The sequence below is a fragment of the Choloepus didactylus genome, chromosome 18, assembly GCF_015220235.1.
Source record: "Choloepus didactylus isolate mChoDid1 chromosome 18, mChoDid1.pri, whole genome shotgun sequence".
Classification (NCBI taxonomy): domain Eukaryota; kingdom Metazoa; phylum Chordata; class Mammalia; order Pilosa; family Megalonychidae; genus Choloepus; species Choloepus didactylus.
In genome coordinates, this window is record NC_051324.1 from 35,506,312 (window position 1) to 35,533,677 (window position 27,366).

Consider the following 27,366-nt stretch of genomic DNA (forward strand, 5'->3'; position numbering starts at 1 on the left):
CTATTAATATTAAGATGATAGCCAAATTCACAAAACTACCAGTTTTCTTAACAATTTACCAAAATTCACTAAATTTACTAACAATTTACTAAAATATAAAGGGGGGAAACATTCACATTCATTACAATTAAACATTTTGTACTAATTATATTTCTATTGTAATTACCTATTCTGTTTTTCAATTAATAGGAAAAAATCAAATTGAAAATGTTTATCATTTTACCTATGGAAGGTAGGGGGAGGTTTCCTAACTATTCAAAAAGTATGTAAAGTTACTATAAATATTCATGCTGTTCACTATAAATTACCCCAAAAAGAACAAATATTAAAGCTCAACCACATGGTCTTTCTGTCATTGCAAAAGTGCTTTGATGAGTGATAAATTTACTTTATGCATGTTAAATTAGCATGGCATATATCATTTGTATCTTTTTACAAACAAAAAGTCTGTCACACTAGTGAAATGCTATTTGAGTTACTAGATTTAATTGAAAGATTTAGCTAGTTCAATAAATCTTGAAACTTACAACTGTCAGAAACCCATACATTTAAAGTTGAGTAACAAATCACCCAACTAGAAACAATTATTACATTTCTAAATAAATACAGTTATACCATCTATAGCCAAGAAAAAAAACATTAATTTCTGGTTTCTATATATAAATGCATAGATATGTATATAGTTATACTTTACCAATAAGAATACGATCACATATGATCAACATACTATATAACCAAGAGGAGAAATCAAAATAGTTGGCTTAACATTAAATTACTCAGCCAAAGACATGGTAGCTTTGCTTCTGATCAAGAGGTCTGGACTTTAAACAGGCAGGCTTCAGGCATAAACATTAACTTTTAATGTAATTTTAATTTTAAACATTACTCCTCAAAAATCAATATTTTTATTAATCAACATTATATAATACCTTTTATCAGCAGCTTTTAAAGATAAGAACTATGAATGTATAACTATTTTCTACTACTACAAATACTACTACTGCTACTTCTACCACTTACCACTTAATAAGCTGTAAAGTAAGCCAGATATATTCTAAGTACTTTACAAGTATCAACCTGTTTAATTCTCCTAACAGCCCTGTGAGACAGGTAGTACTATTATCCCTATTTAACAAAGGAAACTGAAGTAGCAGACAGGGGAAGGGAAGAAACGGTAAAAGAATGCAAAAAGCTTATAAAGGTCTAAAGACTATTCAGGTAAACAGTAGCTTTATTAGCCATCTAAGAACATTTGGCATTTGCCCCCAGGGTTAATGAGTTTTTTCATTTCCTGCATAGAAAGCTAAAAATATAGACAAAATATATGAAACTATAGTTTTTAAAGCATTGGACATCAGATAAGGAAAAGTGACCCCTAAGAGATGGGAAACAGAGGTAGACCCTCTGGTTACCCCCATCTTTTCATCTTCAGCGAGTCCCCAGACTGTGGCACAGAGAAGGAGAACCCGTGTGGAGCCCACTGCATCCTCAAGTTGAAAAAACAATGTTGGGCGTCCAGGGAGATCAAGATAAACAGAGTCCATGAGGAAAATTCCACAGTGGAAGCAGCTACACAAAGAACGAACTCCAGAGATCTACAGAGGGTCCCTCAAGCATCTAGCGGAGTACTGATTAGAGTGTACCGGTAAGGAAACTATCCAAGACAGAGGAAAGAACCACCAAAAATGATTAAGTGCTAACACAAGGCCTGGAATGGTGCCTGTTCTTACCAGCCAGACTAGAAAACCTCTTAATTCATTTTGGAGGACTCAAAATGGTTTTGCCTTAGTTGTGGTAGCTCAGAACCAAACACTGCTAAGGTCCTGCCTAAGAAACTTTTAAAAACTAGACCCAAAAGAATCAAACTGATTCTAAGTAACTTAACTGAATCCCAAAACAAAACTCAAGAGTATTTATAGAAATATATTAATATCATCCAGCACCCAAAAAAGTAAAATTCACAATGTCTGGAATCCAATAAAAAAATTACCTGGCATGATTCCATTTATACAAAATTCTGGAAATGGAAACTAATTTGTACTGCCTGAAAACAAATCTGCAGTTGTCCAGGAGCCTGGGGATTGGAGAAGGCGGAGGCATACAATGGTGTATCTTGCATTTAGAACTCCAGGCAGGAGTTTATAACATCATACACCGTTCATTTAGAAAATGTTTGGTTCTCTGAGTTTACAGATCTTACAAATGTTGACACATTTCATTACATAATAAATACCAAAAAGCCACATTCTGGAATATTACCACCAATCTCATCAGAAAAGTCTAGAAGTATTAGCAAGCTGTCAACCTCACAGTGGTATATACAAGTTTTTCAAAATTCTTTCTCCTGAAAGCTCAAATTTTACTTTGTTCATTTTCAGGAATTACCAAAATTAGCCTGTCAATCATTCTTTCAAGTGCAAGTCATGTTCCATGAAAAAAAAGTGGCTAGTGCAGCTGACAATTCAAACTATCCAATAATTACTTTTTCTATCCAATAATTACTTTTCTTGAGACAACTACCCCACTTCTATATGCAAAAGTGTTTTCTGGGTACTTCTCTTTTTTCACACAGAATGTTAAAAATCTCAATGGTTGAGATTCAGTAAAATCAGTAATTTTTACCACTTCACCAAGAGCATTAAGTGGAACTGGCTTTTTTTTTAACTGTGAATTAATGATGGTAAAGAAAATAATGACTACTAATAGTAGTCAAGGCAATAGTAATTAAGGCAACAGCAGTTTTATTCATCATTGCTTTTGCACCCATCAGAGCAAGCATCAAGGCAGTAAAAAAGGCAAACAAGGTCTTAATATCCCTATGAAAATAGTTTTGACATCATGGATCCCCTGAAAAAAATCTCAGGAACCTCCAAAACTCCCTGAAATGCTTCTTGGTAACTGCTGTCCAAAAGCACACTGAAAGAACTTTAGGCAAGTTAAGTTCACAAACATGAATGTAGAACAGGAAAAGAACTTCCAGATCTCTCCCATTTTATAAATGAGGAAATTGAGGATAGGGTATTTTGCTATCTCACACATTAATAGCAGAGCTGTGACAGTACTTAGGACTTCCATGTTGTTTTCTAGTTTTCTTTATATTATACTATCCACCTTGTCTCAAAAATGAATTTAGTAAATTCTACATTTTCTTTAAAAAACTGAAAAATGGCATGAATACATACAGTATGTGAAGAAAAGGAGTTTTTCTTTCCTAATGGAGAGTTGAGTTTTATGGTTTTTCCTGAAGTAACTTCTGCATCCAAATGCTGTACTTCCTTTTCAAAACAATGACGTTTTCTAATCTGTAAACACAGAACCAAAATGAAGTTTAATATAAACTGAAAAAGTCTGAGCAGGCCAGTTGTTCTCAAAGGTCAAAATAACTCGATACATGCTTTCTGCATTTAAAAAAAAAAGTGTTTATTTCTAACTGGCAATAAGTAATTTTTAAAAACACAAAAAGGCACCTCATTAAAACACCTAAATGAAACAGAATATAGCAATACCTCTTGCATTCTAAACAAAATAGCTTTAGTGACAACAAAATTATGAAACCAGCACCTGCTAACCCACTTTTCAAAGGAGCCTTTCTCTTACTGGCTTGTAAAAGTTTTCACTTCCCTTTCTTCAATCTCCTCCCTCCTCATGTTTATTCATAAGAAGTTTGCTTCACCACAAGATAAGCTCTTGTTTTGCAGCACCTGCTAAAGCATGTTCTGATCAGTTTTAGCCACAGTGGCATGTGATTAAAGTTTGACCTAGTTACCTTTACCTAACTATTATAGTAAAATCACACCCCATAATGCTAAGACATTTTTTAACATGCGATGCATGAACTACCATGATTCATAAAAGCGCATGCTCCACTTAGACCTTTGACCCATGTCATCTCACCCCATCATATGTCCCACCCCTAGCACAACCCCCCCCTAACCACATAAAATCTCCAAATCTCCGTAGTTCAGGGAGACAGATCTGAGCTCCCCTAAAGCTCCTGTCTCCTGCTGGGGTAGCCTTGCAATAAACTCCCTCTTTTCTCGAAATCCTGGTGTCACAGTACTGGCTTCTGTGTGCATCAGACAATGAGCCCATGTGGGTGGTGAGAATTATCTTCCTATAAAATTGTCCCACAATTTATATGGACATCAAGTATATTACTATAGCAAAGTCTATTACATATATAATTGAAAAATAAAAGGAAATGGAAATTTAAAGCCTTTCTACAATGAAAAAAACAAACTTTTAAAATGTAAATATTCATGATTTCCTACATGACAGTATAAACCACATTGTTACTGCTATTATTATTACTTACTAGATATCTGATAACCTAAGTTGTCTTTTACTTAAATTTCTTTAATAATTATCATTAAGCTTTCTTTCCAAACTTGCTTGTTCCTACTTGTCAAAACCTATTTACTTGAGTTACAAGAAAAAAAAAAAAAGCATTTGTACTGATAATCCTATTCTTAACAAAAAAAAATGAATGCCAATGAACTCAGGGAAAAAATATTTTATGTTGAGCTGTATACCTCACAACATTCAACTCTATGTACACACTTAGGGGAGAAAAATCTTTATAGATTCATGCTTCTTTGGAAGTGGTGCTTTTAAAAAAGTAAAGAAACTAGTTCATTCTATTTCTAAACACCAGGTTTAAATATGGAAATTAATATAAAGACTGTGAATGGAATACTTAAAACTACATAAGAATGCAAACATCTTTTGAGTATATAAATTAAAGTATCCAATTAGTTAACTACATGCGACATGCTAATTAATAATCATCTTTTTTATTTGTGACTAATTTTATTAATTGTTCAGCCTCCTCCTACCTCACCTCCCTGCACACTAAGAGAAAACATTGTGTCTATCTATGGAAAGAGTAATTCATTTAAAATATCTGGTCATTCAGGTCTTTTAATAAATATACATATTTTTACCATGTACCGATATTAAACTCAATAAATAAGAGTAAACCCTGTCAATATGCTAAAACTATCAATATCAAAAATACCCATGACATGAAGACTCATATAAAAGGTATCTTGGCAAAAAGAAAAATATATGTAAGGGTCTTTCATTTTCTGCCATAAGTAACCATTTACTGTCAAATTCCTCATGTATAAACAAGCACTATGCCATTTCACTCTAATGAGTGGTTAATGTAAATAATCACCTATAGTAAAATACTCCTTTGTAACAAGTATCTGTACAAAATGAAGTTACAATAAATTACCATTTAATTTATGGCTTTGACATTACCCAACTAATCTTCACAGCTGCCACTGAAAATTTGACTGTTACTTGACTACCTTTTTCAGCTATCACTAACTGAATTATTTCATGGCCAATAAAATGTTACCTGCTTTGTAGTTTCTAATGGTCGAATTCTTTTCTTGTCTACTTGAAAATCATCACTTTCATCTCTATATAAGGATGCCTGTTTCTTGGCAGATAACTTTGCAGCCAGCGTTGTTTTTTCAGGAGAGTCTTACATAAAAAGTCATTAAAAATTAGCATAAATAACTTACATTTAGGCAATTTTTATAGAATAAAATTAAAACCAAGATATAAGACTTATTGCTCAAATTTTATAAGATAGTTTAAAACATGAACCTAAACATGTTTAAAAGCACTTCTTTACCATTCAGTTTATTTTAACAAAAATACGATAAACATTTTGAGAAATATGTTTTTGATAAGAAAGATATAATATTGATTTTTCAATAGAATTATGCTTCCATATACCATTATACAACATCAATATCATGGTTTAAGTAATATAATTGAAAGATTCTCTCAAGAAAATGTATTTCCTTTCTATAAAAATCTTTCATTACAATGTTGCATTACTTCTTTCTTACTCTGCTTCTCAATGTTCTTTAGGCAAAAAATGTAATGGAATTAAACTCCTTCCTCTTTTTTTTTGTTCCCCATACATGTCTGTCTGTATTTTATTACTCATCTACCCATACACTGCATAAAGGGAATGTCAGTACAACCACATGGTCACATAATAAAATATATAGTTTTACAATGATTATCAAAGATCAAGTCTACTGGACAGAGATTAACAATGTCAAGTATTTCCTTCTGTCTATTCTGATACACTAAAAACTAAAAAGAAATATCTATATAATGAGTCAATAGTCATAATAATTTGTTAAAACCTAATTTCTCAGTTACACCTCCTCCCACTCATTTGATCATTCTCTCAATCTTCAGCAATATCAGGGCAATGACAATTTTAGGTTCTTCATGCTAAAAAGGGGTATCATTACCCCCTATTATTTATTTATTTGTTTGTTTGTTTGTTATTTGTTATTAGGAACATGAAAGGCCAAGTGGTTGATATTCTCCAGAGAGGCCTGCTTTATTTTTTACTAGCATTTCAGTCTGGTAACATCAAATAACAGTCTAATTACCAACTAAGTCTGTACCTCTGAACATTCCATTCCTCTACACTACCTCCTACATAGAACATGACTCCCAGGGAAGTGAGTCTCCCTAGTGACGTGGGACACAACTCCCAGGAATGAGCCTGGCTCTGGCATCAAGGAATTGCGAATGCCTTCTTGATCAAAAGGAGGAAAAGAAATGTAACAAAATAAAGTTTCAGTGACTTAGAGATTTCAAATAGAGTCAAGAGGCTATTCTGGAGGTTACCCTTAGGCATGCTTCAGCTAGATATTCCATATGGCCACAGTATGCCAAGCCCATATCAACAACAGTCCCAAAAATCCTAAAAAATACCCAGGTCCCTATCTGAGACTCCATAAAAGTTTCACCTACTAAGTTTATTTTTCAGGAATGTAAATTCTTCTAAGTGTTCCTACACCAGAAAAGTCCCAAAAAACGGAGGCAACATCCTCAAGAACACCAACCAGATGCATCCCCTATGCCAGTTTGAATGTATTGTGTCCCCCAAATGCCATTGTCTTTGTAGTTTTGTGGGACAGACGTTTTTGGTGCTGGCTGGATTTGCTTGGAATGTGCCCCACCCAGCTGTGGGAGATGATTCTGATGAGATGTTCCCATGGAGGCGTGGCCCCACCCATTCAGGGTGGGCCTTGATCAGTGGAGCTATATAAATGAGCTAACTCGGGGGGAGAAAACTGAGTGTTGCTTGGAGCGATGTTTTGAAGAGGAGCAAGCTTGCTAGAGAGGAACGTCCTGGGAGAAAGCCATTTTGAGGCCGGAGCTTTGGAGCAGACACCAGCTGCCTTCCCAGCTAACAGAGGTTTTCCGGACGCCATTGGCCATCTTCCAGTGAAGGTACCTGATTGCTGAGGTGTTACCTTGGATGCTTTGTGGCCTTAAGACTGTAACTGTGTAGTGAAATAAACCCCCATTTTATAAAAGCCTATCCATCTCTGGTGTTTTGCATTCTGCAGCATTAGCAAACTAAAACATCCCCCTTCCCCATAATATCAACACCTCTTTTCAATATGAATAAGTTAGGGCAATCACTGCCCAGATATCCCTAAAGACTGAGACAGTGACCAATTAAGAGGGACAAGCACCAAAAGATAAGATAGGATTTAACAAAGGATTATGAACACCAAATCTTTATATAAAATTTTTTTTTAGTCTCTAGGATATTACAACAGCTAGAAGGAAACAATAAATTATGGAATTGCAGCCCATAAAAATCTATATCTTTTGGTTGGGAAGTTTAATTCATTAATATTTAATGTGATTACTGTAAAGGGAGTACTTTCTTCCACCATTTTGTCCTATGGATTTTATATTTCATATCTTATTTTTTCTCTCAATTTTTTACCCTTTTGGTTAACCTTACTGTAAATTTTCATTTCTACTTGCTTCTCCAAACCTCTCTCTACCGTCTTTTCCTATCTGCCTGTAGCACTCCCTTTAGTATTTCTTGTAAAGAAGGTCTCTTGCTCATGAACTCTCTCAGTGTCTATTTATCTGTAAATATTTTAAACTCTCCCTCATTTTTAAAGGACAGTTTTGCCAGATATAGAATTCTTGGTTGGCAGCTTTTCTCTTTCAGTATCTTAAATATATCATACACTGCCTTTTCGCCTCCATGGTTTCTGCCGAGAAATTCAAGCTTAATCTTCTTGAACTTCCTTGTATATATAAATCAATTTTGTCTTGGGGCTTTCAGAATTTTATCTTTAGCATTTGACAATCTGATTGTTAAGTATCTTAGAGTAGGTCTATTTTGGACCTATTCTGTTTGGAATATGCCGCACTTCTTGGACCAGTAATTTTCATAAGAGTTGGGAAATTTTCCCTAATTATTCTTTCTCCCCTTTTCCTTCTTTTCTCTTTCTGGGACACCCATAACATGTATCCTCATGCACTGCATGCTGTCATTAAATACCTTGAGACCCTGCTCATATTTTTCCATTCTCTTGCCTACCTGTTCTTTTTTGTGTAGGATTTCAGAAGTTATCTCCTCTAGTTCACTAATCCCTTATTCTCCCTCTTCAAATCTGCTGCTGCAGCATGTCTCCATTGTGTTTTTCATCTCTTCTATTGTGCCTTTCATTCCCATAAATTCTGTCATTTGTTTTTTCAAGCTTTTAAGATATTCTTTATAGGTCGCTCAATGTCTTCTTCATATCCTTCATCTCTATTGCCATATTTTCCTTCAACTCATTGAAATGATTTAGATTTGGTTCAACATCTTTAATTAGTTGTTTCAACTCCTGTATCTCATTTGAACTGTTAGCTTTTCCCTTGGACTGAGCCATATCTTCGTGTTTCTTAGTATGACGCATGATATTTCGCTGGTGTCTAGGTATCGATTTTCTTGATTACTTTATTAAGGAGGTCGTTTTCTCTCTTTTGCCTAAGGTTTTCTTGTTGGTTGGCTTTGCTTGCTAACTGTTCTTTGACATTCAGATAAACTTATTCTAGACGTTTACCATAGCTTCAATTTGATCAGAATTTTTTAGCTCTTATTTTTCTGATACTTGCCCTGCCTTTATGGAAGTTTTTGAGGTTGCCCTTTTTGTGTGTACAGTTGTATCACCACCAGGAACATCAACCTGCTGTTTGTTTCATTTTGTTTTGTTTTTTTGCCTCTACATGTTTTTAATTTGTTTTGTCTTTTGTCTTTTACCTCTATATGTTTGCAATTGAATGCAAACAGACAAAATAATAAATGATGAAAAAGACGGAAAAATTTGAATTGGATCTCAGGGAAATGATGGATAACATGAAGCACACAAATAAAAGAATCATTCGTATCCCAAAAGAAGAAGAAAAAAGGGCTAGGAAGAGTATTTGAGGAGATAATTAAGGAAAACTTCCCAACCCTTATAAAAGACATAAATACACAAATAAAAGGAGCTCAATGAACTCCAAATAGAATAAATCCAAATAAACCCACTCCAAAACACATACTTATCAGATTATCAAATGCTGAAGACAAGAAAAAAGTACTGAAAGCAGCAAGAGAAAAGCAATTCACCACATGCAAGGGAAACCACATAAGACAAACTACTGACTACTTAAAGGGCACCATGGAGGCAAGAAGGCAGTGGTATGACATATTAAAGATTATGAAAGAGAAAAATTTCCAGCCAAGAATTCTTTATCCAGCAAAGCTGTCCTTCAAAAAAAAGAAGAGTTTAAAATTTTCACAGACAAACAAATGCTGAGAGAATCTGCTAACAAGAGACATGCCCTGCAAGAAATGCTTAAGGCAGTTCTGTTGGCTGAAGAAAAAAGACAGGAGAGAGAGGTCACAGAAGGACACAGAACTGAAGAGTATTAGTAAATGTAATTTAAATGATAGAAAGAGAGGGAGAAAAAACAGATCTGACAAATAAAAAACAAAGGATAAGATGGTTGACTCAAGTACTGCCTTTACAATAATTTTTAATGTGAACAGATTAAACTCCCCTACTAAAAGATTGTTCTAGTTTGCTAATGCTGCTGGAATACAAAACACCAGAAATGGATTGGCTTTTATAAAAGGGGGTTTATTTGGTTACACAGTTACTGTCTTAAGGCCATAAAGTGTCCAAGGTAATGCATCAACAATTGGGTACCTTCACTGGAGGATGGCCAGTGGTGCCCAGAAAACCTCTGTTAGCTGGGAAGGCACCGTGGCCAGTGTCTGCTCCAAGTTCTGGTTTCAAATGCCTTTTCCCAGGACCTTCCTCTGTAGGCTTCAGTTCCTCAAAAATGTCACTCTTAGTGGCTCTTGGGGCATTTGTCCTCTCTTAGCTTCTCCTGGAGCAAAAGTCTGCTTTCAAAAGCTATCTCCAAAATGTCTCTGTAAGCTGAAGGTCCTCTCTCAGTTCCAGTGCATTCCTCAAAGTGTCCCTCTTGGCTGTAACAAGCTTACTCCTTCTGTCTGATCTTATGTAGTGCTCCAGTAATTTAATTCAGACCCACCCTGAATGGGTGGGCCAACATCTCCATGGAAATTATCCAATCAGAGTCATCACCCACAGTTGGGTGGGGCACATCTCCATGGAAACATTAGAAGAATTACTATCTAATTAACACTGATAGGTCTGCCCACACAAGATTACATCAAAGATAATGGCGTTTTGGGGGACATAATACATTCAAACTTGCACAAAAATACAGACTGGCAAAACGGATTAAAAAGTATGATCTATTGATATGCAACTCAAAAGAGAATCATCTTAGATCCAGCGACACAAAGAGATTGAAAGAAAAAGGATGGAAAAAAATATTCCACACAAGCTGTAGCCAAAAGAAAGCAGGAGTAGCTATACTAATAACAGACAAACTAGACTCTAAATGCAAAGACATCATAAGAGACAAAGAAGAACATTATATATTAATAAAAGGGACAATCCACCAAGAAGAAATAACAATCATAAATGTTTATGCACCCAATCAAGGAGCTCCAAAACAGGAGACAAAGACTGACAAAACTGAAGGGAGTGATAGACGTTTCTACAATAATAGTGGTAGACTTCAATACAGTGCTCTCTTTGATAGATAGAACTAGACAGAGGACCAATAAGGAAATTCAGAACCAAAACAATGTGATAAATGAATTAGACTTAACAGACATATATAGATCGTTGCATCCCAAATTACCAGATTACACATTCTTCTCTAGCACACATGGAATGTTTTCCAGGATATATCATATGCTGGGACATAAAACAAGTCTCAACAAATTTAAAAAGACTGAAATTTGAAGCAGGCTGGGAGACATTCCTTCGCAGCACTGCAGCTGAGAGCTTCCTCAAGGGAACTCGGGATTCAGCCGGCTTGTGAGAACACAACTCCTCCTCCGCAGAAGCACCCAGGGTGCACAGTCGAGGGGCACAGGAGCCACACAGAAGTGACAGGAACCCTACAACAAGCCCAGGGACTCCTGGGCCCACGGCAGAGAGGGACTGAGGGGAGTCTGAACTGAAGGGGTGGACACCTACCACAACACTAGGGTATCACAACTGAAACCCCACAGGGCACAAACCCTATCCACAGGGCTGGCGGTCCCCACTGCACACGGAAAATTGTGCACTGATTAGACATCCACATGGTTTGGACCCCCACTTGTGTATAAACGAAGTTGGGGAGAACTGGATTGAGGATAAGAGGTGGCTCGGGAGCACCATCTCCTGGTAGGTCAGGAAAAGTGTGCTGCATCAAGCTGTAGCTCTGTCAAATTATAGATAACTGTTTAAATAACTCTGCATATACTGAAAGAACTCTATCAAGATAAGCAAATGCCAAGAGGCCAAAAACAACAAAAAATTATAAAGCATATGAAGAAACCAGAAGATATGGATAATCCAAATGTCCAAATTAAAAAAAAGATACAGAACTTGGAGAAATTAATCAAAGAAGTAATCACAAACACCAACTACCATGGTTTAGGATATAAAGAAAATCAAGAAGACCCTAGAAAAGCATAAAGAAGAATTTGTAAGAGTAAATAAAAAAATAGAGGACCTTATGGAAATAGAAGAAAATGTTGATCAAATTAAAAAGATTCTTGTTACATATAATACTAGATTAGAGAAAGGTGAGGAATGAATAAGCAAACTGGAAGACTAGGTTTGAAAGTGAAAGGTCAAAAGAATAAATGGTGAAAAAAAATCGAAAAAGTCGAAATGGATCTCAGAGATATTACGGGCAACACGAAGTACACAAACATAAAAATCATTGGTGTTCCAGAAGGGGAAGAAACGAGTAAAGGACTAGGAAGAATATTCAAAGGCATTGCTGAGGGGAACTTCCCAACCCTTCTAAATGACATAAATACACAAATCATAGATGCCCAATGAACTCCAAACAGAATAAATTCAAATAAACCTCCTCCAAGACATATTCTGATCAGATTGCCACACACTGAAGAAAAGGAGCAAGTTCTGAAAGCAGCAAGAGAGAAGTAATTCACCACCTACAAGGGAAAACACCTAAGACTAAGTAGTGATTACTCAGCAGCCACCATGGAGACAAAAAGACAGTGGTATGACATATCTAAAATTCTGAAAGAGAAAAACTGCCAACGAAGAATTCTTTAACCAGCGAAACTCTCCTTTAAATTTGAGGGAGAACTTAAAATCTTCAAAGACAAAAAAAATGTTGAGAGAATCTGCCAACAAGAGACTTACCCTACAAGAAATACTAATGGGAGCCCTACTAGCTGAGAAAACAAGAAAAGAGAGAGAGGTCTGGAGAAGGCAAATAGAACTACAGAATTTTTGTAAGGATACATTAAAGAAAATAAAGAGAGAGAGAAGTAAAAATATATCTGACAAATAAAAACCAAAGGATATGATAGCTGATTCAAGAAATGCCTTCACAGTAGTAACACTGAATGTGAATGGATTAAACTTCCCAACTAAAACATATAGATTGGGAGAACAGATTAAAAAATATGAACTATCAATGTGTTGCTTACAAGAGTCTAATCTTAGACCCAGAAACACAAAGAAATTGAAAGTGAAAGGATGGAAACAAAATAGTCCATGAAAGATACAGTCAAAAGAAAGTAGGAGTAGCAATATTAATCTCAGATAAAACGGACTTTAAATGTAAGGATGTCAAAAGAGACAAAGGACACTATATACTAATAAAAGGGACAATTCAACAAGAATAACCGTCATAAATGTCTATGCACCCGATCAAGGTGCCCCAAAGTACATGAGACAAACATTGGCAAAACTGAAGGGAACAATAGATGTTCCCACAATAACTGTGGGAGACTTCAATACATCACTCTCTCAAATAGATAAACTAGAGGAACAATAAGGAAATTGAAAAACAAACAATGTGATAAATGATTTTGACTTAACAGACACATATATAGAGAATTACATCCCAAATCACCAGGATACACATTTTTCTCTAGTACCCATGGAACTTTCTTCAGAATAGATCATATGCTGGTCCACAAAACAAACCTCAATAAATTTAAAAATATTGAAATTATTCAAAGCACATTCTCTGATCACAATGGAATACAACTAGAAGTCAATAACCATCAAAGATTTAGAACATTCACAAATATCTGGAGATTAAACACCACACTTTCAAACAATCAGTGGGTTAATAAAGAAATAGCCAGAGAAATTGCTAAATATCTAGAGACAAATGAAAACAAGAGCACAACATATCAAAACTTACGGAATGCAGCTAAGGCAGAAGGGGAAATTTATAGCTCTAAATGCAAACATTAAAAAGGAAGAAAGAGCTAAAACCAAAGAACTAATGGAACAACTGAAGAAGCTAGAAAATGCACAGCAAACTAATCCTAAACCAAGCAGAAGAAAAGAAATAACAAGGATTAAAGCAGAAATGACATACAGGAAAAAAAAAAAAAAAACAGAATAAAAGTTGGTGCTTTGAGAAGATCAACAAGAATGACAAGCCCTTAGCTAGACTGACAAAATCAAAGAGAGAAGATCCAAATAAAATAATAAATGAGAGAGGTGACATTACTGCAGATCCCAAAGAAATTAAAAAAGAGGATACTATGTACAACTGTATGCCAACAAACAAGATAATGTAGAGGAAATGGACAACTTCTTGGAAACACATGAACAACCTAGACTGTCCAGAGAAGAAAAAGAAGAACTCAACAAACCAATCAGAAGCAAAGAGATCCAATCAGTCATCAAAAAGCTTCCCACAAATAAATGCCCAAGGCCAGATGGCTTCAAAAGGGAATTCTATCAAACTTTCCAAAAACAACTGACACCAATCTTACTTGAACTCTTTCAAAAAACTGAAGAAAATGGAACATTACCTAACTCATTTTATGAAGCTAACATCACTCTAATACCAAAACCAGGTAAAGATGCTGCAAGAAAGGAAAACTACAGGCCAATCTCCCTAATGAATACAGACACAAAAATTCTCAACAAAATACTTCCAAATCGAATCCAAAGACACATTAAAAAAATCATACACCATGACCAAGTGGAGTTCATTCCAGGCATGTAAGGATGGTTCAACATAAGAAAATCAATGTATTACAACACATTAAAAATTCAAAAGGGAAAAATCAAATGATCATCTCTGTAGATGCTGAAAAAGCATTTGACAAAATCCAACATCAGTTTTTGATAAAAACACTTCAAAAGGTAGGAATTGAAGGAAACTTCCTCAATATGATAAGGAGCATATATGAAAAACCCACAGCCAGCATAGTACTCAATGGTGAGAGACTGAAAGCCTTCCCTCTAAGATCAGGAATGACACAAGGATGCCCCCTGTCACCACTGTCATTCAAAATTCTGCTGGAAGTGCTAGCCATAGCACTCCAGCAAGACAAAGAAATAAAAGGCATCCAAATTGGAAAGGAAGAAGTAAAACTGTCATTATTTGCAGATGATATGATCTTATACTTGGAAAACCGTGAGAAATCAACGACACAGCTACATGAGCTAATAAACAAATTGAGCAAAGTAGCGGGATACAAGATTTACCTCACACAGGACCATAAGGTTCCTATACACTAGAAATGATGTAACTGAAGAGACACTCAAGAAAAAGATTCCATTCTCAATAGCAACTAAAAAAATCAAATACCTAGGAATAAACTTAACCAAGGATATAAAAGACCTATATAGAGAAAATTACATAACTTTACTAAAAGAAATAGAAGGGGACCTAGAAAGATGGAAAAACATTCCATGTTCATGGATAAGAAGGCTAAAAAAAAAATTAAAAATAAAATAAATAAATAAAAAGATAGAAATTATTCAAAGCACATTTTCTGACCACAGTGGAATGCAGCTGGAAATCAATAATCACCAAAGAAACGGAGCTTTCACAAATATATGGAGGTTAAACAACATACTCCTAAACAATCAGTGAGTCAAAGGAGAAATTGTAAGAGAAATCTGTAAATATCTAAGGATGAATGAAAACAAGAATACAACATATCAAAACCTATGGGATACAGAAATGCTGGTGCTGAGAAGGAAATTTACAGCTCTAATACAAACATTAAAAAGGAATAGTTAAAACCAAAGACGCAGCTGAACAACTGAAAAAGCTGGAGAATGAAAAGCAAACTAACCCTAAAGCAAGTAGAAGAAAAGAAATAATAAAGATAAAAGCAGAAATAAATGATCTGGAGTGGGGGGGGAGAGGAGGGGGGAGGGGGGGAGAGAGAGAGAGAGAGAGAGAGAGAGAGAGAGAGAGAGAGAGAGAGAGAGAATAAATAAGACCAAAAGTTTGTTCTTTGCAAGGATCAACAAGATTGAAAAACCCTTAGCTAGAATGACAAATCAAAAGGGGAGAACACCCAAACAAACAAAATCAGAAATGAAAGGGGGTCATTTCCATGGATCCCAAAGAAGTTTAAAAAACATCATATAGGATATTATGAACAACTGTATGCTAATAAACTAGACAATTCAGAGGATATGGACAATTTCCTGGAAACACATAAACAACATCGACTAATCTAAGAAATAGAAGAACTCAACAAACCAATCACAAGAGAGCCAATGAGTCATCAAAAATCCCTCTAAAAAGAAAGTCCAGGACCAGATGGCTTCCCAGGGGAATTTTACTAAACATTCCAAAAACAACTAACACTATTCCTTATAAAACTCTTTCAAAAAACTGAAGAAAAAAGAACACTACCTAACTCATTTTATGAAGCTAACATCACTCTAATACCAAAACCAGATAAAGCTACTACAAGAAAGGAAAACTACAGGCCAATCTCCCTAACGAACATAGATGCAAAAATTCTCAGCAAAATACTTGCAAATCGAATTCAAAGGCACATTAGCAGAATTATATACCACAACCAAGTGGGGTGCATTCCAGGCATGCAACCGTGGTTCAACATAAGAAAATCAATCAATGTAATACAACAGAATATCAAATCAAAAGGGAAAAATCAAATGATCATCTAGATAGACCCTGAGAGACCATTCAACAAAATTCAGCATTTTTTTATAAAAACACTTTAAAAGGTAGGAATTAAAGGAAACTTCCTCAATATGATATACAAAAAACCCACAACCAGCAGAGTACTCAACAATGAGAGATTGAAAACGTTCCCCCTAATATCAAGAACAACACAAGGATGCTCTCTGTCGCTATTATTTAACATTGTGCTAGAAGTTCTTGCCAGAGCAATTAGGCAGAAGAAGGGGAGGGGAGGGGAGGGGAGGGAAAAGGAAGGGGTGGGGAAGGGAAGGGAAGGGAGGGGGAAGGGAGGAAGGGAAGGGAAGGGAAGGGCATCCAAATTGGAAAGGAGGAAGCAGAATGTCATTATGGCTGATGACATGATCTTATATTTGGAAAATCCTGAGAAAATGGCAAAAAAGCTACTTGAGCCAATAAATAAATTCAGCAAAGTGGCAGGATATAAGATTAATGTGCAGAAGAGTCAATTAAGAAAAAATTTCCATTCACAATAGCAACTAAAAGAATCAAGTATCTAGGAATGAACTTAACCAAGGATTTAAAAGGCATCTACACAAAAATTACAAAACTTTACTAAAAGAAATCAAAGAGGACCTAAATAGGTGGAAAGATATCCCATGTTCATGGATAGAAGTCTAAACATCATTAAGATGTCAATTCTACCCAAACTGATCTACCTATTCAGCACAATTCCAATCAAAATTCTAACAACCTACTTTGAAGACTCTGAAAAGCTAGTTATCAAATTTCTTTGGAAGGGAAAGGGGCCTCTAATAGCCAAAAATGTTCTAAAAAAGAAGAACAAAGTGGGAGGACTTACACTTCCTGACTTTAAAGCCTACTATAAAAACACAGTAGTCAAAACAGCATGGTATTGGCACAAAGAAAGACATTGAATAATGGAATCAAATCGAGAGTTTGGAAATAGACCCCCAAATCTATGGTCAACTGATTTTTGACAAGGCCCCCAAATCCACAGAACTGGGACAGAATAGTCTCTTCAACAAATGGGGTTGGGAGAACTAGATATCCATATCCAAAAGAGTGAAAGAGGACCCCTACCTCACACCATACACAAAAATTAACTCAAAGTGGATCAAAGACCTCAATGTAAGAGGCAGTACCATAAAACTCCTAGAAGAAAATGTAGGAAAACATCTACAGGACCAAGCAATAGGAGGTAGCTTCTTAGACCTTACACCTGAAGCACAAGCAACAAAAGAAAAAAATAGATAAATAGAAACTCAGCAAAATCAAATGCTTCTGTGCCTCAAAGGACTTCATCAAAAAGGTAAAGAGGCAGCCAACTCAATGGGAGAAAATATTTGGAAACTATATGTGCCAGTTTGGATGTATTATGTCCCCCAAAACACCATGTTTTTTAATGCAATCTTGTGGGGCAGACATATTGGTGTTGACTAGGTTGGAATCTTTGGATTAGGTTGTTTCCATGGAGATGTGACCCACTCAAATGTGGGTAACAGCTTTGATTAGATTATTTCCATGGTGGAGTAGCCCTGTCCATACAGCATGGGTCTTAATTTAATCATTAGAGTCCTATTTAAGACTCAAACAGAATGAGCTAGTAGCTGCAGCTTAGAGAGACATTTTGGAGAACACCATTTTGAAACGCAACCTAGGAGCAAGCCGATGCCAGCCTCGTGCCTTCCCAGCTAACAGAGGTTTTCCAGACGCCATCGGTGTTCTTCAGTGAAGGTACCCTACTGTTGATGCCTTTGTTTGGATATTTGCATGGCCATTAGATTATAACTTTATAACCAAACAACCCTCCTTCATAAAAGCCAATCCATTTCTGGTATTTTACATAATGACAGCATTAGCAAACCAGAACACTATGTATCTGATAAGAGACTGATATCCAGCATATATAAAGAAATCCTACAACTCAACAATAGCACAAACAGCCCAATTATAAAATGGGCAAAAGATATAAAAAGCCATTTTTCCAAAGAAGAAATACAAATCACTAAAAAACATATGAAAAAATGTTCATCTTCAGTAGCTATTGGGGAAATGCAAATCAAAACCATAATGTGATATCGTCTCACACCAGTAAGAATGGCTGCCATTAAACAAAAAGGAAACAACAAATGCTAGAGAGGATGTTGAGAAATTGGAACTCTTATTTACTGCTGGTAGGAATGTATAATGGCACAGCCACCGTGGAAAACAGTTTGGCAGTTCCTCAGAAAACCAGACATCGAGTTACCCTAATCTGGCAATTCCACTTCTCAGTATATAACCAGAAGATCTGAAAGCAGTGACATGAACAGGTATTTGCACACCAATGTTCACTGCGGCATTGTCCACAATTGCCAAGAGATGGAAACAATCCAAGTGTCCTTCAACAGATGAGTGGATAAACAAAATGTGTTATACACGTACAATGGAATACTATGCAGCAGTAAGAAGAAATGAGGTCCTGAAATATAGGGCAACATAGATGAACCTTGAAGACACAATGCTGAGTGAAATGAGTCAGACACAAAAGGAGAGAGATTATATGTTACCACTTCTATGAACTCCCTGAACAACGTAAAATCAGTGTAGAATAATGTAAAATGAAAATAATGTAGAATATAGGGGACCTAGAGATAGTCAGAAGTTAGTGAAGGGGGAATGATAACCTAATAGGTTCAGATATGTTATTGAGGGTTTATTTAAAGGTATAGGAATGGACAGGGATGATGATTGTTCGTTAATGGGATTATAAGTATCAGAACTGTATTGAAGGCATACATGATTGAAAGGGGTTTCTTAAAGGCATGTATTCCACAGATTAGCATTACAAATATAAATAAGTGCTTGCATGATATAGTTCTATGGTATGACACTGTCACAAAGAGTTAGCAACAGAGTGCCACATGGGAAAAACTACCCATTGCATATTATGGATTATATTTGAGAGAATATCTTACTAGTACCACACTAATACCAGAGATAAATAATTAGGGGGTGATAAGAGATTTGGGGTGCTTTAGGTTATGACAATTGTTCAAAATTCAGAGTGATGATGATTGTACAACTAAGTAAAGATAATGTGAGACACTGATTGTTTATCTTGGACCACATATATGCTATTTGAAATTAAGATCCCACCATTTAATAAGTCAGGCCCTCAATCTTGACTCTTGCTCATAGCAAACTTATGACTGTAAAGGGGAGCCTAAGCCTACCTATACTTATTCCTAAGAGTCACTTGCAGGGATCTTCTTTTATTGCTCAGATGCGGCCTCTCTCTCTAAGCCCAACTATGCAAATAAATTCATTGCCCTCCCTGCTACATTATATATGACTCCCGGGAGAGTGTGTCTCCTTGGCAACATGGGACACAACTCCCAGAAATTAGCCTGATCCAGACATTGAGGGATAGGGAGTGCCTTCTTGAACAAAAGGAGGAAAGGAAAGGTAATAAAATAAGGTTTCAGTGGCTAAGAGATTTCAAATAGAGTTGAGAGGCTATCCTGGAGATTACTTTTATTCAAGTTCAATTTTCCAAATGGTCACAGTATGGGCCAAACCCAAATTAACAGAAGCCCCAAAAATACTAAAGAATGCCCAGGTCCCTATCAGAGATTCTATAAAAGTTTCACTCATTAAGTTTATTTCTCAGAAACTTAAATCCTCCAGAGGGTTCCTAAGTCCCAAAACACAGAGGCAACAGCCTCTTCAAGAACATCAACCAGATGCATCTCCCTTCACCATAATGTCGACAACTCTTCTCAATATGAACAAGTTAGGGTGGTCACTGCCCAGATATCCCTGAAGACTGAGAAAGTGATCAAATGAGAGGGAGAAGTAGCAACAGACAAGATAGGATTTAACAAAAGATTACAAATACTGAATCTTTATATAAAAATAAACCTTTTTTTTTTTTAGTCTCTAGGGTATTAGAACAGCTAGAAGGAAATAACTGAAATGGTGGAACTGTAACCCATAACATTCTATGAAATTTGTTCTATAACTACTTGTATCATAATTTGAAAGTTATCACTTTTCAGTTTATATATTTCATAATAAAAAATATTAGAAATAAAATAAGAGATTAAGACATTTTGAGATGAACAAAAGCTGAGGGAGTTCATCATTACTACCAGCCCTACAAGAAATGATAAAGGAACTTCTGCAGGTTGAGAGTAAAGGACACTAGACAATAGATTCAAGTTGCATGAAAAAAATAAAGATCTCCAGTAAAGAATATGATGTGGGTAAATACAAATGCCAGAAATATATATAAGTTTTTATAACTCAACTTTTTACTGCCTACTGTATTGAAAATGCAAATGCATTAAAAGCAATGATAAACTTATGGTTTGGGACTCAATATATAAATATGTAATTTATGATATGAACTACATAAAAATGGGGGATGGAGGATATAGGAACATAGTTTGTATATGCTATTAAAGTTAAGTTGGTATCAAATCAAAAAAGATCGTTAAAGACTTAGGATGTTAAATTTGAGCCCCCACGGTACCACAAAGATAACATGATTACAATATGTACTGATGGAAATGAGAAAGGATATGCGCCAGTTTGGATGTATTATAATCCCCCAAATGCCACATTCTTTGATGCAATCTTGTGGGGGCAGATGTATTAGTGTTGATTAGGTTGGAACCTATTGATTCAGTGTTTCCATGGAGATGTCACTCAATCAACTGTGGGCAAGACCTTTCTTTCGTTGGATTATTTCCATGGAGGTGTTGCCCCACCCATTCAGGGTGGGTCTTAACTGGATCACTGGAATACTTTAAAGAGCCACACAGGCCCAGACGCTGCTGCAGCTTACAGAGACATTTTGAAGATGGCCACTGAAAGCAGACTTATGCTAGCTCAGAGTTTGATCTGGAGAAGCTAAGAGAGGACAAAATGCCCCAAGAGCAACATTTTGGAGAACACTATTTTGAAACACAACCTGGGAGCAAGCAGAAACCAGCCACGTGTCTTCCGAGCTAACAGAGGTTTTCCAGATGCCAATGGCCATCCTTCAGTGAAGGTACCCTGTTGTTGATGCCTTACTTTGGACACCTTATGGCCTTAAGACTGTAACTTTGTAACCAAAAAAACCCCCTTTATAAAAGCCAATCCATTTCTGGTATTTTGCATAATGGCAGCATTAGCAAACTGGAACAGGAGACTAAAGGGTTCACTACAAAAGATCAACTAAATAACAAAATAAACAATAATGGAAGACTTGTGGAACAAAAAGATATGAGACTTTCAAAGACTAAATAGCAAAATGGTACAAATATGTGCTGCATGAGCACTAGTTATTTTAAGTGTGAATAGGTTAAGCTTCCCAGTTAAAAGGCAGAGATTGGCAGAATGGTAAAAATTATGATCCAACTATATGCTGTTTACAACTGACTCACCTTAAATTCAAAGACACAAATACACTGAAAGTGAATGGATGGAAAAAAAAACATTCCATGCAAAAAGTCACCAAAAGAGAACGGAGGTAGCTCTATTAGTATGAGACAAAATGGACTTTATGTCAAAAACTGTTTTAACTATTATTTCTAAATTCTGAGATGCTGTGCTCTTTGTGTATAACCTAGTAGTTCCCTGAAACTTCAGATATCTGAAGTTTAACTCAGAGCTAGAGTTCTTCAGTTCTGAAAGTAAGTATTAGTCCATACAGCAACTGCTAATGAAGCTGAAAAAGAGATCAAACTTCAATTAGAGATATGAATGAAGCAGACCTGGTTAGGACTAAGGTAAATCAGAATACAGGGTAATGGATGACATTGTCTCTGTTTTAAAACTCCAAATTTGTGGAAACCAAAGGAAGAGATTTTATTTTGTCCAAAATTTAAATTTTCTGTAGCACACTATTGTATCTAACCTCTCTGGTCAGTATATTTAAACAACCTAATTACGTGGGACCTAGAATAGGGAATGAGATCTTGTTACTCTATACAGGTTAATGTAATACCCTCATACATTCCTGAGTATTTCAGGCAGAAAATAAGAAGTATTTGCAAAGTTCCCTTGAAGGACTGGGGGAAAAATGTGGAACTATTAAACTTCCCCACCTGGGGAATTCCTAATATTCTCTCAAGCACTAGGGACTCCCAATTTAATAAGCCAAGCCCTCAATCTTGAGACTTGCCCTTATGAAACTTCTGCAATGGCAAAGCTAAACCATTATAATTATAATTATGCCTAAGAGTCACCCCCAGAGAACTCCTTTTGTTCCTCAGATGTGGCCTCTCACTCTAAGCCAACTCTTCAAATAAGCTCATTGTATTCTCTCCTACGTGTGGTGAGTACGTCACCCTGGCAACGTGGGATATGACTTCAAGAAATGAGCATCATGGGATTGAGAATGTCTTCTGAACCAAAAGGGGGAAAAGAAATAGAACAAAATAAAGTTTCAGTGACTAAGAGATTTCAAATAGAGTCAAGAGTTCATTCTGGAGGTTACTCTTATCAAGCTTCAACTAGATACTGCAAATTGCCACACAAATGCCAAGTCCCAACCAACGGTATTCCTGAAAACCCTAAACAATACCCAGGGGTCCTTCTACACTCTAAAAATGTATTACCTAGTATGTTTATTTTTTCAGAAACTTATGGCTTCCAGGTTGTTCCTAAGCCAGATAAGATCAGAGGTACCAGTCTCTCCAAGAACATCAAACAGTTCCATTCCTCTACCCCATAAGGTCAACACCCCTTTCCAGCAAAAAGAACCTAAAATGGTCACTGCCCAGATGTCCCTGATGATTGAAAGAAAGATCAAATGAGAGGAAGAGGTGTAAAGGAGAAATAAAGATTTGACAAATGATTATGACTACTGATTCATTATATATAGTTACTTCTTTTTAGTTTCTAGTGTATCAGAATAGCCAGAAGGAAATGCCTGACTTTGTTAAACTGCAGTCCAGTAGATTTGATCCCTGATAATGACTGTGTAACTATATAGCTTTTATCATGTGACCATGTGATTGTAAAAACCTTGTGACTGACACTCCCTTTATCCAGTGTATGGATAACCTTGTGACTGACACTCCCTTTATCCAGTGTATGGATAGATGAGTAATAAAATAAAGACATGCATGAGGGAGAAAAAAAAACTGTTACAAGTGGCAGAGAAGTGCAGTTTATATTGATAAAAGGGTCAATTCTTTTGGAAGATATAATTATAAACATTTATGCACCTCACAGCAGAGCTCTAAAACATAGGAAGCAAACATTGAGATTTGACAGGAGAAATAGATAGATGGTTCTACATTACCAGTAGAAGACCTCAATAAACCACTTTCAATAATGGATAAAACACCTAGACAGATGATCAATAAGGAAACAGAGGACATGAACAATACTATAAACTAACTAGATCTAACAAACATATATAGAGTACTTCATCCAACAACAGAACACACATTCATCTCAAGTGCAAATAGGTCCTTCTCTAGGAAAGACCATATATCACAAAACAAGCTTCAATAAATTTAAAAAGATTGAAATCAGACAAATTATCTTCCCTAACCATAATGGAATGAAGCTATAAATTAATAACAGAGGGAGAACAGGAAAATTCACAAATATGTGGAAATTCAACATACACTCTTAAACAACAAATGGGTCAAAGAAGAGATCTACACTGAGATACTACTACATGTCTATTAGAATAGCCAAAATTGAAAAAGACAGACTATACCAAGTGTTGGTGAAGAAATGGAAAAACTAGGTCTCATTTATTCCTGGTGGGAATGTGAAATAGTTCAACCACTTTGAGAAATAGCTTGGAATTCTCTTAAAAAGTTAAACTTATACCTACCATATGATCCATTCCACTCCTAGGTATTTACAAAAATGAAAGCATATAAAAAAAATTTATACACAAATATACATAACTTTGTAATACCCCCAAATTAGAAACAACCCAAATATACATCAACAGGTCACTGGATAAACAAATTGTGGTATACCTGCACAATGGACTCAGCAATAAAGAACAAACTATTAATACACACAGCAACAAGGATGAATTTCAAAATAATTATGCATGTGAAAGAAGCCAGACAAAAAAAGGAGTACACACGATCCCATTTATATGAGTTCTAGAAAATGCAAACTAATCTACAGTGACAGAAAGCAGATAAGTGGTTATTTGGGGAAGGTGGGTCATGGAAGTTCAAGAAGGAGGGATAACAAAGAGGCACAAGGAAACTTCTGGAGGTGGTAGATACATTCACTATTTTGATTCTGGTGAGTTTCATGGTATACACATATGTCAAGATTCATCAAACTATATCATTTAAATATTTACAGTTTATTCTGTGTCAGTTATGCCTCAACAAAGCTGTTTTCAAAAAAATACAAGCTGTGAAATAAATACTATAAACCAAAGTTTATATAGTTATGTCAAAACCAATTCCATTCATTCATCTATTCATTCATATAATAAATATTTATTTAGCATCTACTATGTGCCAGGCACTCTGCTAGATTCTAGAGATACAATAGTGAACAAACTGACATGGTCCCTGACCTTGTCTAGAGTATATAGTCTGCAAAGGAAGCAGATATTAATAAAAGATGCAAAAGGCATATAATACAAACTGCGGCAAGTGCCATGAAGGAGAGGTACATAGTTGAGATGATAGCATATAACAAGGAGACCAAATCTAATCTGGCTGAATAGTCAGGGATGGCTCCTCCAAAGAAGTAACATTTAAGCTGAGAACTTAAGTAACAGAAGGATAACAAGCTGAAGATGGCACTTTGCTCAGAAGAGAGACTACCACATGTATGGGCTTTTAGGACAAAGCATGGTCCTTTGAAGGAATTAAAAGAAAGCCAAAAGGGTTGAGGTTCAAAACGATATAGATAGCACTATTGGTCACCTATCCAACATCTATTCTAACTTCTCTTACGTATTCCTAACAGAATCCCACTCTAGTTCACACCATTTGACCTCCTGCATTCAGTCATGTGCTTTCGAAGAAGCTGACCCTATCCTCAATTTTAGAACATGAATACTGTTTACACGGAAGTAAATTATGATAACCTTTTTTTCCATTAGTGATTAAAGCATGGCATGAATAAACATAGGGAAAGCAGTTATTTTACGTTCTAAACAAGTGATAATGGTTGTTTGGACTAGGCAGGTATCAATGGAGATGGAGATTTGCATGGAGGAATAAGGAAATACAAAGTGTCCAGAATGTCTCCTAGGTTTCTGGCTTAGGCAAATAATGGTTAATCCTTTTCATATAGTCAAAGGCAGAAGATAAAAACCACATATAATCTTAGGTTATTCCTAATACATTTCTCTTAAATAAATCTATTATCCACTATTAAAGGATCATATTTAATAAAACCACCTGATCTTCACGTAGGATATTGGCCTCAGAAAGTCAAACTTATCAAGAATAAATGAATGAATGAGGCTAATTAGATCTTGTCTTACTATACAAATGATTATACTTCATAATATTCTAACTAATTCATAGTGGCTAGAAACAACATCAATTTCTAAATATAATTTATTTTGTCCTGACTTTTTCAAAAAATGATTTAAGCTAGCAAAATATCCAAATAAATTAAGTCAAATCAAGAATAAAATAATTTGAGGGTTTCTGACATTGTTTTAAAATAATTCCAGAGAAATCAGCTGAAGATACAAAATCATCATGCTAACCCAATTTATTTAACTTAGGTCTCTATCAGCAATAATTAAGGCTTTTTTACCCAGACAGTAAATTACCTTGACAAGTTGATGAAGTGCTATTTCTTTCAAAAGATGTAGTACTTGGACTGTTGAAATGGTGTGAAGTCTCTTGGTTCACAATGTTGTCATTTGCAAAATTGTTTGAATGGCATGTACAACAGCATGAGAAAGGTACTTCAGTCTTTTTACTTAGGCCTTCATCTACTGGCTTCCCTAAAAATGAAAGAATTCTCTATTTATAATATCTCTAATTTTTAAAAAATCATCTTTGTCTGCAATTATGGTAACTAACCACCTGAATCTGCCCAGGACTGAAGTGTTTATTAAGAGGCAGGATTTTCAGTGCAAAAATCAGTAAAGTACCAGGCAAACTGGGACAAGTTGATTATCTATCTATAGCACCAAATTAGGATAGGAAAGAAACATTTATGCCAGAAACATCTATAGAGAAGTTATCATCTATTTATTTAATCTACAAAAATCTAATAGTCAAATGATAATGTAATCAAAATATAACCAATATTCAATATTTGCATATTGAGATTTACTAAAAACTCAAGCAGGAATGATTGAAGTAAATACCTAAAAAATATTTTAATTATTGCTATTTCCCTAAGGGGAGAACTTGAAAGTTCAGTATATTAAATAGTAATGTAAATCACATGAGAGGTTAAAACATTCCCCACATTATACTTCTATTTCAAGTAGAAACACATTCTATGATATATCAATTCTAATACAAGTATCACAATACATTTTAAAGTTAATATTTAAATTCAAAAAAACAGGTAATTTTTGATAGCTAAATATTATACAGAATTGTCATATATCTACTTTGTGTCTGACATTTTATATATACCAAAAAAGTTGAATAATTTATTTTTCATAAATTCTATTGACATTGTTTTCCCTCTACAGCACAAAAATACTATAAATCTGTCTGACATTTCATATATACCAAAAAATGTGAGTAATTTACTTTACTTTTCACAAATTCTATTGACATGGGTTTCCCTCTACAGTACAAAAATAGTAATTCTCTTTTCCAGACATCTGTCATTAAAATTTTTAAATTAACTGACAATCTCATCATCAAGGATCAAAATGGACAATCAAATGCTTAGAAAATATTGACTTATTTTTAATACATTTGTATCAGTAGCACAAACATTTCCTTTTTTTTAAAGTATATACATACCCACAGTTAACTTCAAATTCTCCTAATACTTTTTAAAGTATAGAACAACCATATGCCCCAGCAATCCTAAGTCTAGACAATTGGAATATGC

General features: G+C 35.4%; 1 protein-coding gene across 1 annotated transcript in view; it reads right to left on the reverse strand.

The window, feature by feature from the left end:
• The window catches only part of BRIP1 (BRCA1 interacting protein C-terminal helicase 1), a 385,619-nt gene that overhangs the window by 353,565 nt on the left and 4,688 nt on the right, over window positions 1-27,366 (reverse strand). The window contains 3 exon segments of the mRNA XM_037809614.1: window positions 3,183-3,302; window positions 5,366-5,493; window positions 26,114-26,290. Of these exon segments, the coding sequence (XP_037665542.1) occupies window positions 3,183-3,302; window positions 5,366-5,493; window positions 26,114-26,290 (425 nt within the window).